Genomic DNA, 14,806 nt, shown 5'->3' with positions numbered 1-14,806 from the left:
CCGATTTGTTTACCTGCCGCATCCGCAGGTCTGGCCGATCGCGGCTCCCAGTGGTCGTGGTTCACTGCTCTAGGCCAATGAGAGCTGCTGGAAGCAGCGCAGGCCAAGGGACATACTGGCAGGTAAACAAACCAGCCCAGCCTGCCAGGGGCTTTCCCTACACAAGCGGTGTCCCAAGTTTGGGAAACACTGATGCAGACCTACTTGAATATGAATGTACGAGTTTATCATTGGGCCCCCACTTTAGAATCCAGGCCTCGGTCGGCTTGCAGAGGCGTAACAGAGAGCAGAATTTACATCAGCCTCTGGAACTCCATCATGGAATTCAAGTGTCACTTTCAGACAATCTAATCTAATGCAAATCAGCGTAATCTGTCTGTGTTAGCATCTGATACAAATCACAAGACATGTTGTTTTTGTGGTCTGTGATGTAGCCACAGTCCAGACGGAATCCTTGTTATGGATAGCTGGGTCTGTGGAACGTAGAACAGTGTGTCTTCAACTCCAAAACATTTTTTTTTCTTTGCAGGAAAATACAAAATTTCTGCCACAGAAGCAACAGGTTCGTTTGGTGAGCACACCTCCAACATATATTCTGAGCTTCACTGATGTGTTGCAAACGTTGAACCAAGAATGTGTGAAAGGACCTGGGTCTTTTTGTGAGCCATACGTCAAAAGAATGAAAAAATACTCTATGAATCATAGAGAAGTGGACATCACCCAGACTGCACTGTGCCTTGGTGTGTTCTTTAACAAGCGTCCCTTCTACTTAACCTGTATGGAAGTTTCAGGATGTGGAATGTTAAAGAGCACTAATGCTAAAAAATTTTAAACATATTCCGCATAGGCTCCCCTTGATCTCAGTGACAGTTGAAGGCGGTCAGCATCAACGTGGAGGTGCTCAGCACTGCACAGAATTGAGCCATGACACTACATGATAATACACTTCACAGGATCTTAATAATTTCACTTTTCCAATTTTCTGAATGATGCCAAATGCATACATATATACACAAGTGCATCCCAGCTCATCTACTCACTCCTGTAGGGGGCAGGTGGTTTAGTAGTCTAAATTTCTTGCTTGAGCTATCTAGACTTCCTGGAATACCAGGTTCAAACCCTAGATGGGTTAGCTCAGAGTGCTGACCTTCTGAGACCTGGAGTACCCTGATGATTACTACAGGGAGGTCTGTCAGAGATGTGACTTACTCTGTGTTTCTTACTCTGGTTTAACACTGAAGGCCCCCTATGGGACTTTTGTAAGAACATGATGGCTTACCTTATATCCCTAGCTAAAATTCCCCCTTCCTCATGGGTATATATTGTGTTAGGAGATGGTTGGTTGCTGCACTCCACCCCACAGGTGGCTGCATTCCTGTGGTGTATGTATATAAGGTCCCATCATGTAAGCGCTCAGTGATCTTCCATTGACCACAGTGGTAGGCCCAAACTCGGAGGGCTTGCAGGATCAGTACTACCATAAAACACTTTGAGTGCCAGGCAGGATGAAAGGTGTGTAAATTATTATCACAGCGCTGAATTTGTAGCTTCACAATTGTTTCCATGGCTGCAGATTTTGATGTCTTAAACCAGGATTACGAGAGTTGCCTGCAAAACACTCATGGCCAAAGACAACATTGTTTGCAATAAAAGGAACTCTTCATGCAAAATTTGGCATAAGGTATTTCACAAATTCACCCAGTTCTGGATTAGGGGCCAGATTCACCACCATTATCAGTGGGTGCAACTCCATTTAGCCTCAGTGGAATTAGGCCCACGTACGCATGTGGCGAATTTGGTCCTGTGACTGCACTGTAGGATGAAACCTGTGTTGTGGGGAGAGAGATGTCACTGTTACACAGGGGTGTGGGATGGTAGGAGAAGTATTGGTCAAGCAAATTCTTTATACCGACAGCAATTTACTTTTGCTTTAAAGTCTCCTCCAGTGTGAAAGTTCTTCTTTGAAATGACCTCCTTATTCTCAGATCTTAGAATAGGTGTGAAGTATTGTAAGTGGGTTGTAGCTTCAGTGGCTAACAGGAAATGGATCCTGCATTAATGAGAACACTGCTGTGTGCTTGCCAGATTATTCCAGCCTCATAATGAGGACAAAGACCCTACTTCAGAAGAGTCCATCCCTATGCTGCTAAAGCACAGAGCATGTGCTTCATTTCAGGTGCTTCCTTCAGTCTCATTGACGTCAGTGTGTTTCAGGGCTTTGCTGAGCAGGGACAGGTTGAAATACATGCTTCAGGGCTTTGCTGAAAAGGGACCGAATGGGGAATATGTAACAAGCACATCCCCAGCACAAGGATGTGGGCTAAGACTGCAGTCAAGATTCTCAGCCCTGCCTAAGTTCCCTAAAGCTGCCTCAAACGGGCAGCTGAGCCCCCCCCTATGCAAGAGCAGTGCCAGGCCGTGGATCAGGTGAAAGCATCAACCCTGGCCTGCTGTGCTAAATTTGTGACCTTGAACTGCTGTCAATAACCACATCCACCTCTAGGTGTGCCCCTCGCCAGCTCCCCTGCAGCATCACTGCAAGGTGGATTGTCCTCTGGGAATGGGACTTTATAGCAGATCCCGATGCCTTCATCTGTCTGAGTGTGCGAGAGCAGCTGCCTGTGCCTGGTTAAGCATGGGATCAAAATGCTTTTTCACTGATTAATGGTCCAGGACCTTTGGGAAGCTGGAGTGGAGATAATGATTCTGATTTGCACTACATGGCTGTGCAAGGGGGAAAAAGGGGTGGTGAGATCTCCCTTTGGCCTTTGTATGGGCTGCTTGGACTCTGGGTCCAAATGCATAAGAGCAAGCAGTATTCCTCTCTCCCTCCTTTTCTGGAGCAGGTGGCCTCGAATGCTCAGAGCCTTGGTTCTGCCGCTCCAACTTGCTGGCCACAGTAGCAGAGCTAACACACGGAGGGTGGCAAAGGAGGGAATTGCGACTCGAAGGGGAATCTTTTGACACAGTGTTCCCCAGTGCTACCTGCGTATGCCTAAAGTGCAGACTTAGCCTATCATCTGTAAAATGCTTTGAAATCCTGCAGTATGAAAGGTGCTACATCACATACGACAAATGTCAGCCTTATAGCTGTGATTGCGGACATTCTCCTACATAGAACTAACCTGCAGAATTAGTATTTGCTCAACAATTCTGGAGTTTATACACTGTAAAATTCACATTTCATTGCTGTGAACTATGAAAACTGTTGTGCCGTGATTTCTTCACAGAGCCGCCCGGAGGATTCAGAGGGCCTGGGGCAAAGCAATTTGGGGGCCCCCTTCCATAAAAAAAAGTTGCAATATTATAGAATACTATATTCTCGTGGGGGCCTCTGTGGGGCCCGGGGCCTGGGGCAAATTGGCCCCCCTGGGCAGCCCTGTTTCTTCATGACACTGTCATGTACTAGCCACCTAAGCTTAGAGTAGGCTTGTTACATTGCCCCAAGGAAGATACATTTATGCAACAGCTGCATTTTAGAAAGGTAAGTTTGTCAAGAAAAATAAAACCCACATTTAGCAGTCACACAGTCTCTTAAGGACTGACATAAGCTAACGGGTTGTTAAACAACATTATCTACCATCTGTCTGGATAATCCAGCTTTCTTTCCCTAGATGGGGATTCAGAATTCAAAAATGTACAATAAAGTATATTCAAAATCTAGGGGAAATTTCCTTAATCACCTCCCATTCCATTGCTTAAAAGATTTTGCTTTGGGTCAAATTCCGGTAATTCCTGTGCAGCTTCTTTCAGTGTTATTTTACAACCCTTGCTTTTTAAAAGAAGTAATTGTTAATGTCTTCCATTTGTAGGATACTGTCTATAGTACTTTACAAATGACAGCACTTTATTTTTGTACTATGATTTTCTCCCTAATACAGTAACTCCCCACTTAAAGTCGTCCCGGTTAACGTTGTTTCGTTGTTAGTTGCTGATCAATTAGGGAACATGCTCGTTTAAAGTTGTGCAATGCTCCCTTATAATGTTGTTTGGCAGCTGCCTGCTTTGTCCACTGCTTGCAGGAAGAGCAGCCCTTTGGCGCTACCTGGTGGCGACTTGGAACCAGGGTGGACCGGCAGCCCCCTCCCTCCTCCCCTAAGTTCCCTGTGTGGCAGCCACCCAGCAGGCTATCAATTGCCAGGCAGTTCAGCTGTCCCTCCCACCACTGTCATGTGCTGCTCCTGCCTTCTGCCTTGGAGCTACTCCCAGGAGTCTCCTGCTTGCTGTGCGGGGGCGGCGGGGGGGTGAAGAGTGGTGCTAATGTCAGGGTGTCCCCCTCCCCCCTGCTTCTGTACCCCCATCTCCTGTACCTTATCTCCACAGGGAGGGGGGACACTACAGGGCTCAGGACTGAGAGTGCTTGCTGGCAGCAGTTGCTGTCTCAACGTGCTAATCTACTTAAAAAAGCAATGCACTTAGCGTAGGGTCAGCATACTTAAAGGGGCAATGCACATCTCTCTTTCTCACACACAGGGTGTGTGTCTCTGTCTCTGTCTGCCACGCTGTCTCCCCTCCCTCCATGCGTGCTGCCTTGTAGAGTGTGAAGCGACATTAACAACATGTTAGCCCTTGAGTGCTAGTTCATCATTTAGCAGTAAGACATTCCCTGGGAAATATCCCACCCTCTGACTTCACCAACTCAACCAAGCTTCACACTCATCATTGCTGTGTACAGTATTTAATTGTTTAAAACTTATACTGTGTACATGTGTGTATACATATATATATATATATATATATATATATAATATAGTCTTTTGTCTGGCAAAAAAAATTTCCCTGGAACCTAACCCCCCTATTTACATTAATTCTTATGGGGAAATTTGATTCACTTAACATCATTTTGCTTAAAGTAGCATTTTTCAGGAACATAACTACAACGTTAAGCGAGGAGTTACTGTATCTAGTTTATATCTCAAAAGTATAAAAAGAACGAGAATGCACCCGTCCTTACTGTACACACTTATATCTTGCAATGTTAATTGTTAATAAAATCTGCTTGCATAGAGCTCAAAGGAGACAGACGTGTGTTGTCCTGTAACATTCAGCATCATAAAATAAAATGTAAACTATTGTCAGGAAAGCATTGGTCCCATGTTTGTAACTCAAGGAAAATGGGTGTTATTTAAAGATGGCAACTGTCAGGGCTACTAGGTGAACTGTGCCTTCGGCCCCTTTTAGTTCCTCTTGAGTGTGCGCCATAGATGACAGACCTGGCTCCCTGTATTTCTCTCTGGGTAGAACCACACAGTCCAATCACTCTCAGACTGGATCTCTGGGCTGCAGCCCCTCTGGTTCCCAACCCTGTTAACGAACCAGGCCCAACTCAGTTTTGGCTCCTGTAAGAGTTTCCCTTCAGGAGCCAGCAACAACATCCGTTTGCAGTGACACCGAACCAGCATAATCAAAACAAAGCTTTATTCATTCATTCCTCAAAGGTACAAAGCATTTAGGAAACTTGGTCAATACAAGAAAAGGCTTAGACACAGACTTCCTTTCCTCTGCTTAGCCTCTCTCTAGCCACAGCTCAGGGAGGTCCAGTTTATTCCCATCTCTGAGCTGGGAGAGCCAGCCGCTCCTGCTCACAACATGCTCCCCGTGTTCCAAGGGAGGTGTCAGCTTTCATCTACTGATACCTCACCTTCCTCCCCAAGGCCAGCATTTTGTAGATTTAGGATCCTTTGATCCCAGACTCAGCCTTGGACAGCAAGCCTGGATGGAGCCGGATGGGGGCTATTCCCCAATAAACTGCTCTTCCATTGTTTCCTCCAGGACTCCCATCTGTGTCATTGCTTCATTTTTCAGTGGGCTTCTCCCTCAACAGCCTCCTGTGATTTAACTCCTGGCATTCAAGCAGGTGAGTCTCAAACATAACCTGAGGGGCACTGGCTACTTATCAAAAATACTACATGTAACACCCTGATTCTCCACAACTGTCTAACGTTATTGGTCCACAACACTGCAGTGTACAGTTCAGGGGAATTTGGATCCAGGGTTTTGGTTCAGGACCATTTCTAGGGATTAAATGGAAAACTTGAGTGAGTCCTATTCCTCATGCTGCATGGATAGGATCCTAGTAGGTAGCAACAGGAAACACACAGATCTTTGAATCTCTCTCTCTAAGCTAGGCTATAAATCCTGCTCTGCAGAGCGATGTAAGCTGATGAGATAACTCAGCAGTTTGCAGCAGGGACTACCTTAAGCCAGACAAATATAACCAACAAACCCCTCCCAAGCCTGAGATTCATCCATACCCGGGGGGAACCTGTGTGTGGAGCCGTGCTGTCCCGCAGCCATTTCACCTCTCCCCACCACAACAGCCTGATCCTGAGCAAGGGCGGGGGGGGAAACGCAGCCAGAATTAACCCTTTATTTACTGGAGACTTTGTATCACTCCTGTACCCTCTCACAAAGACATATTAGATTGAGACCACACTGGATCCTTTCCAGTGTGCTGGTTAATGGCCGATGCTAGCGTACATAACGGCAGGTAGAGAGCGTGGATCGTAAGAACCACCCTGCCTCAGAGTTGTTTGGGCTGATACCATAATGCTTGCCTGGCAGATTTGGGAGGGGAAGCAGAGTTTGCTCAGAACGATTTCCTCTAGAGATGGGCTGTAAAGGCAGCTTTCAGCTCTGGAATAGGTTTAAAATGAGCTTGGGTGTCCTGAATCAGGGCTGCAGTTCAGATTCAACAGCACAGACATCTCAAAAGATTCTGCCCCCTCCAAAATAAACAGGACAATCGGATCCTTCTGAGTTTTCAATCTGCGCTGGACTCAGAACCACAGGAGGAGGAAGGTGCTGGTGCCCCCCACACACTTCTAGGGAGCTTCTGGCACTCATGTGTAAGCCTCCCCAAATGGAAGACTCATACGCCACCTATGCAGCCAACCATGAGTGTCTTGGAGGAGCCTGAGACAGAAATGCCTGGATGAACAACAAGAAGCAGGAAGAGGAGGGAGAACAGGTGTTGTGCAGCTTTCAAAGGCAAGCCTGGGAACTTAAATTCATAACTCTACTAAACACCAAACCCATGGACTTCACAGAGACACTGGTTTTCTGGCGCATTACAACAATTTAACACTTCACACTGCCTGCTACCCATATCGAACCCTTTATGCACAACAGTCTACCCCCTAGTTGCCCATTTTGTTTCAGTTGCCCACCTCCAACATGTAATACCCTTTCTGCTTAACCATCTGTCTCTACTTCTATTTAGAAGAGACACGCTGCTTCCTTCCCCAGACCTGTGTAGCTCCAAAGCTTCCACCAGCAGATGTTGGCCCAGTAAAAGATATTACCTCACCTACCTTGTCGCTCTCACAGAAAAATAGCCCTTTCTGTTAATATACTCCGTGATAAGGTGGGCTGCGTACCAGCTAAAAAAGGTAATAATTGGAGATATACCAGTCTCCTAGAACTGGAAGGAACCTTGAAAGGTCATTGAGTCCAGCCCCCTGCCTTCACTAGCAGGACCAATTTTTGCTCCAGATCCCTAAGTGGCCCCCTCAAGAATTGAACTAACAACTCTGGGTTTAGCAGGCCAATGCTCAAACCACTGAGCAATCCCACCCCTACTGCAATGCTGTATGAGAACACCATTGCTGCAAATCCATCCGCTATTTCTTGCCCATTGCCAAGAGTCACAGTTTTGCATAACGGAAGACAATTAATGGCCCCACATCTGCATGACAACAGCCCCCAGTGTGCCTCTTCCTTCCCACTCCAAAATGATTTCCCACTAACCAGAAGCAATCCGGCACTGTAAGCTTCCAGAGTGCAGTCACCACTCGCGTCTCCCACCAACGCAGCTCTCATTCTGGTGTCCCTGCGCTGGACCAAGCTCAACAGACAGGTCCAGGAATGGGGCCTTTCGCATCTGAAACTTCTTCAGCCACTGCTTGTCATCTCAATCCTACATTGCAATGCAAGCCTACCAGTCTGTGCTCATTTCTCAGGCCCAGAAGCAGCGCTCGTCCAGCTGCAACTGTTCCGTGAAAACCAACAACCTTGCGTTGTTTTTCCACTATGCCCCTCAGCAAACTGTCCTCAAAGATATCCTCATGGCCCTAGTTGTTGCTGGGCTTCTTGCAATATTCATGAGAACGGTGCATACCTCTGCAGACTCCTTGTTCTGTCAGAGATGACAGAGACTGAAAAGTGCCATGCAGGTTTTTAAAAAATGGCATGACAATTATAGGATATGGATGGTATTATGGGATGAAGAAAGTTACATACTGGGGACTTGACCCCTGGCTCCCAGAGACCCCAGGGCAAGTCATTACTATCCCATAAAACATTGTGAAAGTGCCCCAAAAGGTATTACACCAGATGCCGGTGTATGGCCCACTGAGATACCTATGTGCAGTTCTCGATGCTTTACATTGACACCTGGTGAGTATGTGATTCCAACACAAACAACCAAGTATGCATGTGCCCAAGTGGCAGCTATATTCCCATATAACTTGTGTCAGCCTTGATCTGTAGTGTAGGCATGACCTAAGACCAAGCAGTTGTTGAATCAGGTTACAGCCGAGATTCTATCTCGCTGAGCCATGTGTAATATCCTGCCTGATCAGCAGCTGTATGTGAGATATCAGGACGTTACTGATCACGTAGACTTTGGTCCACAGTAGAACTTTATACATAGCTTATCTCCTTCAAGCTGCTTTAAAAGTTATCATAGATCACACCCGCTTTATTAAGGCTGATAGTGTAACAGCAAGAACTCATTTTCCCCATCACCATTTTAATTAAACAAGATTTTATCAACATTACTGAAGAGTGTCTTCCCACAACTCAGTGAACTATTGGTCTGGAGCAGTAGCTCTCTATCTCACTTCTCTGTGTGTTAATTTTTGCCTTAGCCTTCCTAAACTTCAGGGGCTCAGATCCTTGTTAGGGAGTGTTAGGGGCTTTCCCTTCACCCCTCCCCTGGTTCTTGTCACACAGACAGATATCAGAAGACCGGAAGTGTGAAGTTCAGGCAATTAGATGTTTACTGGGATTAGTTTCAAGCAAGCGTATCCATAGCTCTGACGCTGCAGAGCCTTTAGCTGTGTCCCCGTTCCCACCTCCTCTTTTTTAGCAGGCATAGTTATACCTGTAGTACACACTGTTGGTCCCACCCCTTACAATTTATGGTCATGTTCCATTTTGGAGGCTTATGACTCTGGGGCTTTGGCACCACCTCTTTTGTACCCCATGGGAGGGGTAAGGAGTGAGGTTGTGCTTCGGTCAAGGACAGGCATTTCTTTGGCTTTTGGTGTTTCTTATACCTTCCCCCCCATCCTCCTCGCCCCTCCAGACTGGCTGCTTGACCTTATCGTGGGAGAGGAGTTGAGGCAGGGTTGTCCTTCAAGCGTACGCTCGTATATTAAACGCCTACTCTACCCAGCAACACTTTAGCTCTACTATTCCTTCACGTCTCTGATTATACTAACAAACCCATCTGCTTGGGCAGAAGCAACACACGGTGTCTTTGTTCTTTGCTCACACTTCTTAGTAAGGATGTAAGAATATAAAAAAAAAGAAAGTCAAACCCGGTCAGGCTAACAAACAGATCTGTATACTAACCCGGGGGGGGTGGTCTCTGTACTTGGATTACGTAGCAAAAATTTCCCACCACAGCTATCACTTCCTTGGTGCTAGCAACAGTGGGAGCATGCATGTAAACAGGTTCCCCAGGCAACCATGAGCATCGTAAGCCTCAGAGCAGGTCTACATGATACCCTGGTTAAAAAGCTTGCCTATAACAATGCTTACACCACTGCAGCAGAGCCATTGATAGCAATGGGGGGAAACGTTTGACTTTACCGTGACTTGTATCAGTGTGGAAGAAACAGTTAAATGGAATGAAAACAGAGGCCTTGGTTATAGGCTACTCGTTAAGTTTCCAGCCCCTTTCCCAAGGGAGTGTCCATGGATATACTCGTTAACATAAGGGTACCAGAATAAAGCAGGTTAATGTCATGAAATGCCCTTGGTTGCCATAATAGCCAAATGGTTATTAGTTTATGCACATTGCTCCACACTAAACATTTCACTCTGAGTCTCTGAAAGTTGACGGTAACAAGTGTCTGCCAGTTCAGCAGCTGAAGCAAAAGGCAGAGCTCACAGCACAGGTCCTGATCCTCAAGCAGGGCTGAGCTGCTCTGTGTAGGACCCAGAGACAGGTGGCAAAGGTGGTTGAATGCCATTTTTGTCCTCCCCATGAGCTCTTTGGCTATCAAGGGCTAATTTGACCCTCGGTATGAATTCAAGCACTGTGACAGAATGTACCCCTAGATCCTCACCCTACATACTATTATAATAATCTTTGTACAAAGTATGCCTTGTAAAGTATCATTGGAAAACTCAGAATTTGCTGGTATTGTCCTGGCAAAATATGTGTGGGGCAACATGGTATGTGAAGTTATAACATGCCGCTGTCTGGTGTTAGTAACACACATTCCAATCCCCACAGCCCTATCCAAACAGAGGCCAGCAAACAGGTCTGTCCTAAACAAAGGACTGTGTGTTCTGCAACCTTGGGTGACTTTGTAGTTAATAAACTTATTTTTCTGTTTTATCTAATCCAGTGTCTTTAAATGAAGGGTCTGACTAATTATTTGAGCTAAACTGGCATATTATTCCCTTTAAAGAATAACGGACTTAAAATATTTTGTTCTGTCCAGGAGAGGGCTGGGCAGTGCAGGGCATACATTTCTGGGGGAGGGGGAGTGTTGGGGTCACCCTGCAGTACAACCCAGGCTGGTGAGACCCAGAGCGTGACTGCTGTGTGGCTGGCAGGCTGAAGCTACACACAGAACTCAGGGTGTGGCTGGCACGCAAGAAGGCTGTTTGTGAACAGCCCAAGTGGGAACTACTTCAGCAAGTCACCGTCAGGCACCCAAGGTTGCAGGGAAGGGGTGACACAGCTGCTTATTAGTCTGGCCTGTACCTTGCTGTGTCACGAGCACCCTTTGGGCTTGTTATCCACTATCAAATTTCCAGAAGGCTTTATGCTAATCATAAACCAAACGCCCAGTGTGTTTTGCACTCATGTGAGGCTTCCAGTGAACTGTGTATGACCTCTGTTCCTGGTTTCTGTAGGAACGGATACAAATAATTGGTGCAGGTGCTAGAAATCACTGGGGAACTACATAAGAGAAAGGAAAATAAAGGTCTGTAATAAGACAGTGAAATCTGGTATATACATGAGTCAAAATGAGCTCAGACCTTTGGAACAGTGAAAATGTAAGCTGCAAACCTGTTCCCAGATTGGGTCAAGTATTACCCCTTTCTGTATAGTGCTGATCTATTTTGGGTTAATAAACTGATTGAGCAGAGTCATCTGATGGCTCATTGATCAGTAATTTAAATCAAACCCTCCACAGGCTGCTCTAACTTACTCCATCTTGTAATGGCCCTCAAGGAATCGCTGGAACACAGTGCACGCTGGCCACGTTCCCACCCCAACTTAGCCCTCACTTGCTCCCTAGATGAGGTGCCTGGAAGAGGGTGGTGCAGTGCTGAATAAGTTAGAGTTCTTTTGCATTGCTAGAGTGATTCCAAAGGGCTGTATTGCAGGCCTGGAGCGTGACCTGACACCTTACACCTCCCCTCTTATGAAAATGGGACAGAATGCAAAGCATAGGAGAGCCTCACATTTCCTTCTACGGTTACCATTTAAATTACACTTTGCCTACCAGAGAAAACAAGCAAGCAAACCTGCCACCCTGCCTCCTTCCAGCTCCAACCATTGTAATGGTCTCAGTCCAGTTCCCAAGTTTCCAAATTGGAAAGCACTGTCATTGGCTGATCACATATGGAGGGCATGATGCTGCTGCTAGCTATGGGTGGGAGCCACAGCCTTACAAAAATTAATCCTTTGTAAGGATGTCATGTGTACAATAACTTACAAAATTCCCAGTACAACGATGTGACCAAAAGGCCTAGGTACCAATGAAATCACACTCATGGCAGTACTTAAATGAAACATCACTAGTGGTACTTCATAGGCCTTTATGCTGGCTCTCTGCATAGGGTGAATTTCACCTGAGTGTATTGATCAGGGAGGTCAGAGAAAGTAAGGGAACAACAAGAGAAAAGAAATCTTTGCGGAGGAAGAGGATCCCTAGAACATCACAAGGGGCCCTCAAATGGATGCAGGCCCTGAATGAAATAGTGGCAACTCCTCACATCATACTTGCAGGCAGTTTTAAAAAGAAACAGCCTCTCATAATTTGCAGACTATGGAGAGCTTTTCAGTTCTAATAGATTTGCTAGAAATGCCATGCTATAGCATTGTATCAGTCTGTGAGGGTTTGCCTTTTATTCAAAGAAATAACAAGTCATTTCTTAAGTAGCTCTTAATATTTTATCCTAGGTGGAGTCAATCATCTAACGTGAGGAGTTGACAAAGGGTAATTGCATTTGTATATTATCATAAGGTATAATCTCAGGCCCAGTTGGATAGCCTGAGTTTATTAAAGTCTGTTAAAACAATATTTATTTTGATTTAATTCCAAACCAAGAGAGCAAGATAGATAGCGGGAAAATAAGGAGTGATTACATTTTATTACATGATCTGTTTTTCATACCAGGGATTATATTTCATCTCTTAACTTCTACATACATTCGCAGTCTTCCCCACCATTTACTTCCTGATAATGCCCATATCACATACATGTGGTTCTTTAAGTAGCCAGTCTTCATGTACAGGACCAGTTTCTGCTCTCTCTTACACTGCAGTAAACTCCAGATTGAAAGCAAGTGTAACAGAGTAGAATCTGGTCCACCCCATACAATCCACTGCTCACACCGTAGTTGTGCTTGCTTGTGATGGGAGACATTCACATCTCATGAGCGCCATCTGTTGGTTGGGTGTGGTGCTGCAATCTTTTTTCTTGTGGAGCCGCCTGTAGGTTGTCGACCTCAATAGGCAGGTCTTCAGTGGCTCACATCCCCAGCTAAGTCACACAGTCAACAATAGATAAACCCCGTCTGGGGTAGTCAAGTCCAAAACAAACACAAACAAAAGTCTTCCAATCCCTGGCTCAAACCAGACTCAGCCCCTCCTTTCTGAGGGCACCTTCTCTCTTCAGCCACTCTTGGGCTCCTCTAAATTCAGCCTTCTGCTCAGGCTTCTGAAGGAAACGTATCCCCTTCTCCAGTCTTAGTAAAGAGTACCCCTGGAACTGTCGGTCTACCCTCACCAGGGCCTTCAGCTCTGTCTCTGGGCCCTTTTAAATCTAGCCCCTTTTCTCAGGCTTTTAAACTAGCCGTGTTCCCTTTCTGGGGTTTAGGCCACTGCAGCACCAGCTGCTGGGAGGACTCAGATCCCAACCCTGGGACCCTATATACATCAGACACGTATTGCTTCCTTTACTTGCTTGCTGCTACATTCCCTGGGCCTCTTCATCTCTGTCCACTACCCTAGAGCTAGAGGTCTCAGGTCCTCTTGCTCCCAGATTTAGCAAATACAGCCCATCAAACTCCCTTTGGCCAGAGCAGAGCCATCTTCCTCCCCTACTGGCTCCAGCCAGGAACTGACATGCCTGGCCCCTGCAGCTCCTTTTAGCTGAGCCTGCTGGGCTCTGATTGGCTGCTTCTATGCAGCCTCTCTAGGCAGGCCTGGAGGACGCACCTTCACCACTCCTTTCCTGTGGTGAGAAGTGGCAGCACCCCGGCGCCTCCAGAAGGGTCAGGTACCCCCCTTCACAATGCTCCATTTCCCTTTAGCTACAGTTACTCTTTCAGGTGTCCGATAAATATTAGGTGGCTTCATTCCAATTGCTATTGTCTGAGCTTCCATTGTCTTCAAAAGTTCTGTATTCTGCTTACGTGAAATTGCTTTTGGATGAAACTTGGGAAATAAAGTCTCAGATGTGGAAAATAACTGGAACCCCACCTGATAATATATGATCCTGGTAAGTACTGAACACTTCCTACCACCATCAATAGGAACTAAGGGTGTTCAGCGTTCACCAGATTCACTCAGCACCTCCCAGGATCAGGACCCACAGTCTCCTTTATAAAACATTCCCACCCCGCTCCCTTGAGTCCCTGTTCCATGAGACAGTGACTTGGTTGTGTATTTCCATGTGCATTTGAATTTAGCACTAAGCACTGAAAGGCCAAATCCATCCCTATTGTAATTCTGTTGATGTTTTAATGCTGTGTTTTGCTCATTAAGGCCTGATCCAATGCCCACTAAAGTTATTGAGAGTTTTTCCTTTGCCTTCAATGGGCATTGGATTGGGCCCACAGAGCAGACCAGCACTGAAATATTTGATAACTCCATATGGAAAGGTCCTATAGAATTTAATAGAAAATAACTAGGATTTAATATAAAATTATATCCCTGATATAGAATCCGTAGGATGGTTCAAAGATTCATAGAAAGGAGCTTATGTTCTATTACATGCTGTTTGCCAGCCTCTCAGCTGGTCTCAATCAGCTTAGCTCCATAGAAATCAGTGGAGCTACATCAATTTATACCAGCTGAAGATTTAGGCCAATAGGTTTTTAGAGTAATTGCTGTAGAGGTTTATTATATTTCTAAAGAAGCCCATTGAGTCTGTTCCTGTTGAATTCTGTGGGCTTTTTCCATAAGGGAATTTCTCTCAATCATTTGAAAAGTTCTCCCAGTTACTTTATCTGAGTTTGGACATTGGCTATTTTCCACTGGTTAGATCAAATGCATGGGATCTCTTTAATCCTGCTTGTCTTAGAATAAATAACAATATGATAAAAGGACACGCAGAAAAGATTTTCCAGTTTGTTCTCATGTTATAAACTTTTATTAAACAGAAGTTCT

The 14,806-nt window shown here is 45.6% G+C and overlaps 1 protein-coding gene across 1 annotated transcript in view; it reads left to right on the top strand.

Annotated features, from left to right (window-relative positions):
• Positions 1-4,684, top strand: part of ADGRF5 (adhesion G protein-coupled receptor F5) — an 87,107-nt gene extending 82,423 nt beyond the window's left edge. Inside the window, exon 20 of the mRNA XM_045011979.1 lies at positions 530-4,684. Coding sequence (XP_044867914.1) covers positions 530-609 — 80 coding nt within the window. The 3' untranslated portion in view covers positions 610-4,684. The remainder of the gene's footprint in view (positions 1-529) is intronic.
• The last annotated feature ends 10,122 nt before the right edge of the window (positions 4,685-14,806 follow it).

This window comes from Mauremys mutica, chromosome 3 (assembly GCF_020497125.1).
Source record: "Mauremys mutica isolate MM-2020 ecotype Southern chromosome 3, ASM2049712v1, whole genome shotgun sequence".
Taxonomy (NCBI): Eukaryota; Metazoa; Chordata; order Testudines; family Geoemydidae; genus Mauremys; species Mauremys mutica.
The sequence above is the reverse complement of the archived record's forward strand: the minus strand, read 5'-3'. Positions and strand labels throughout refer to the sequence as shown.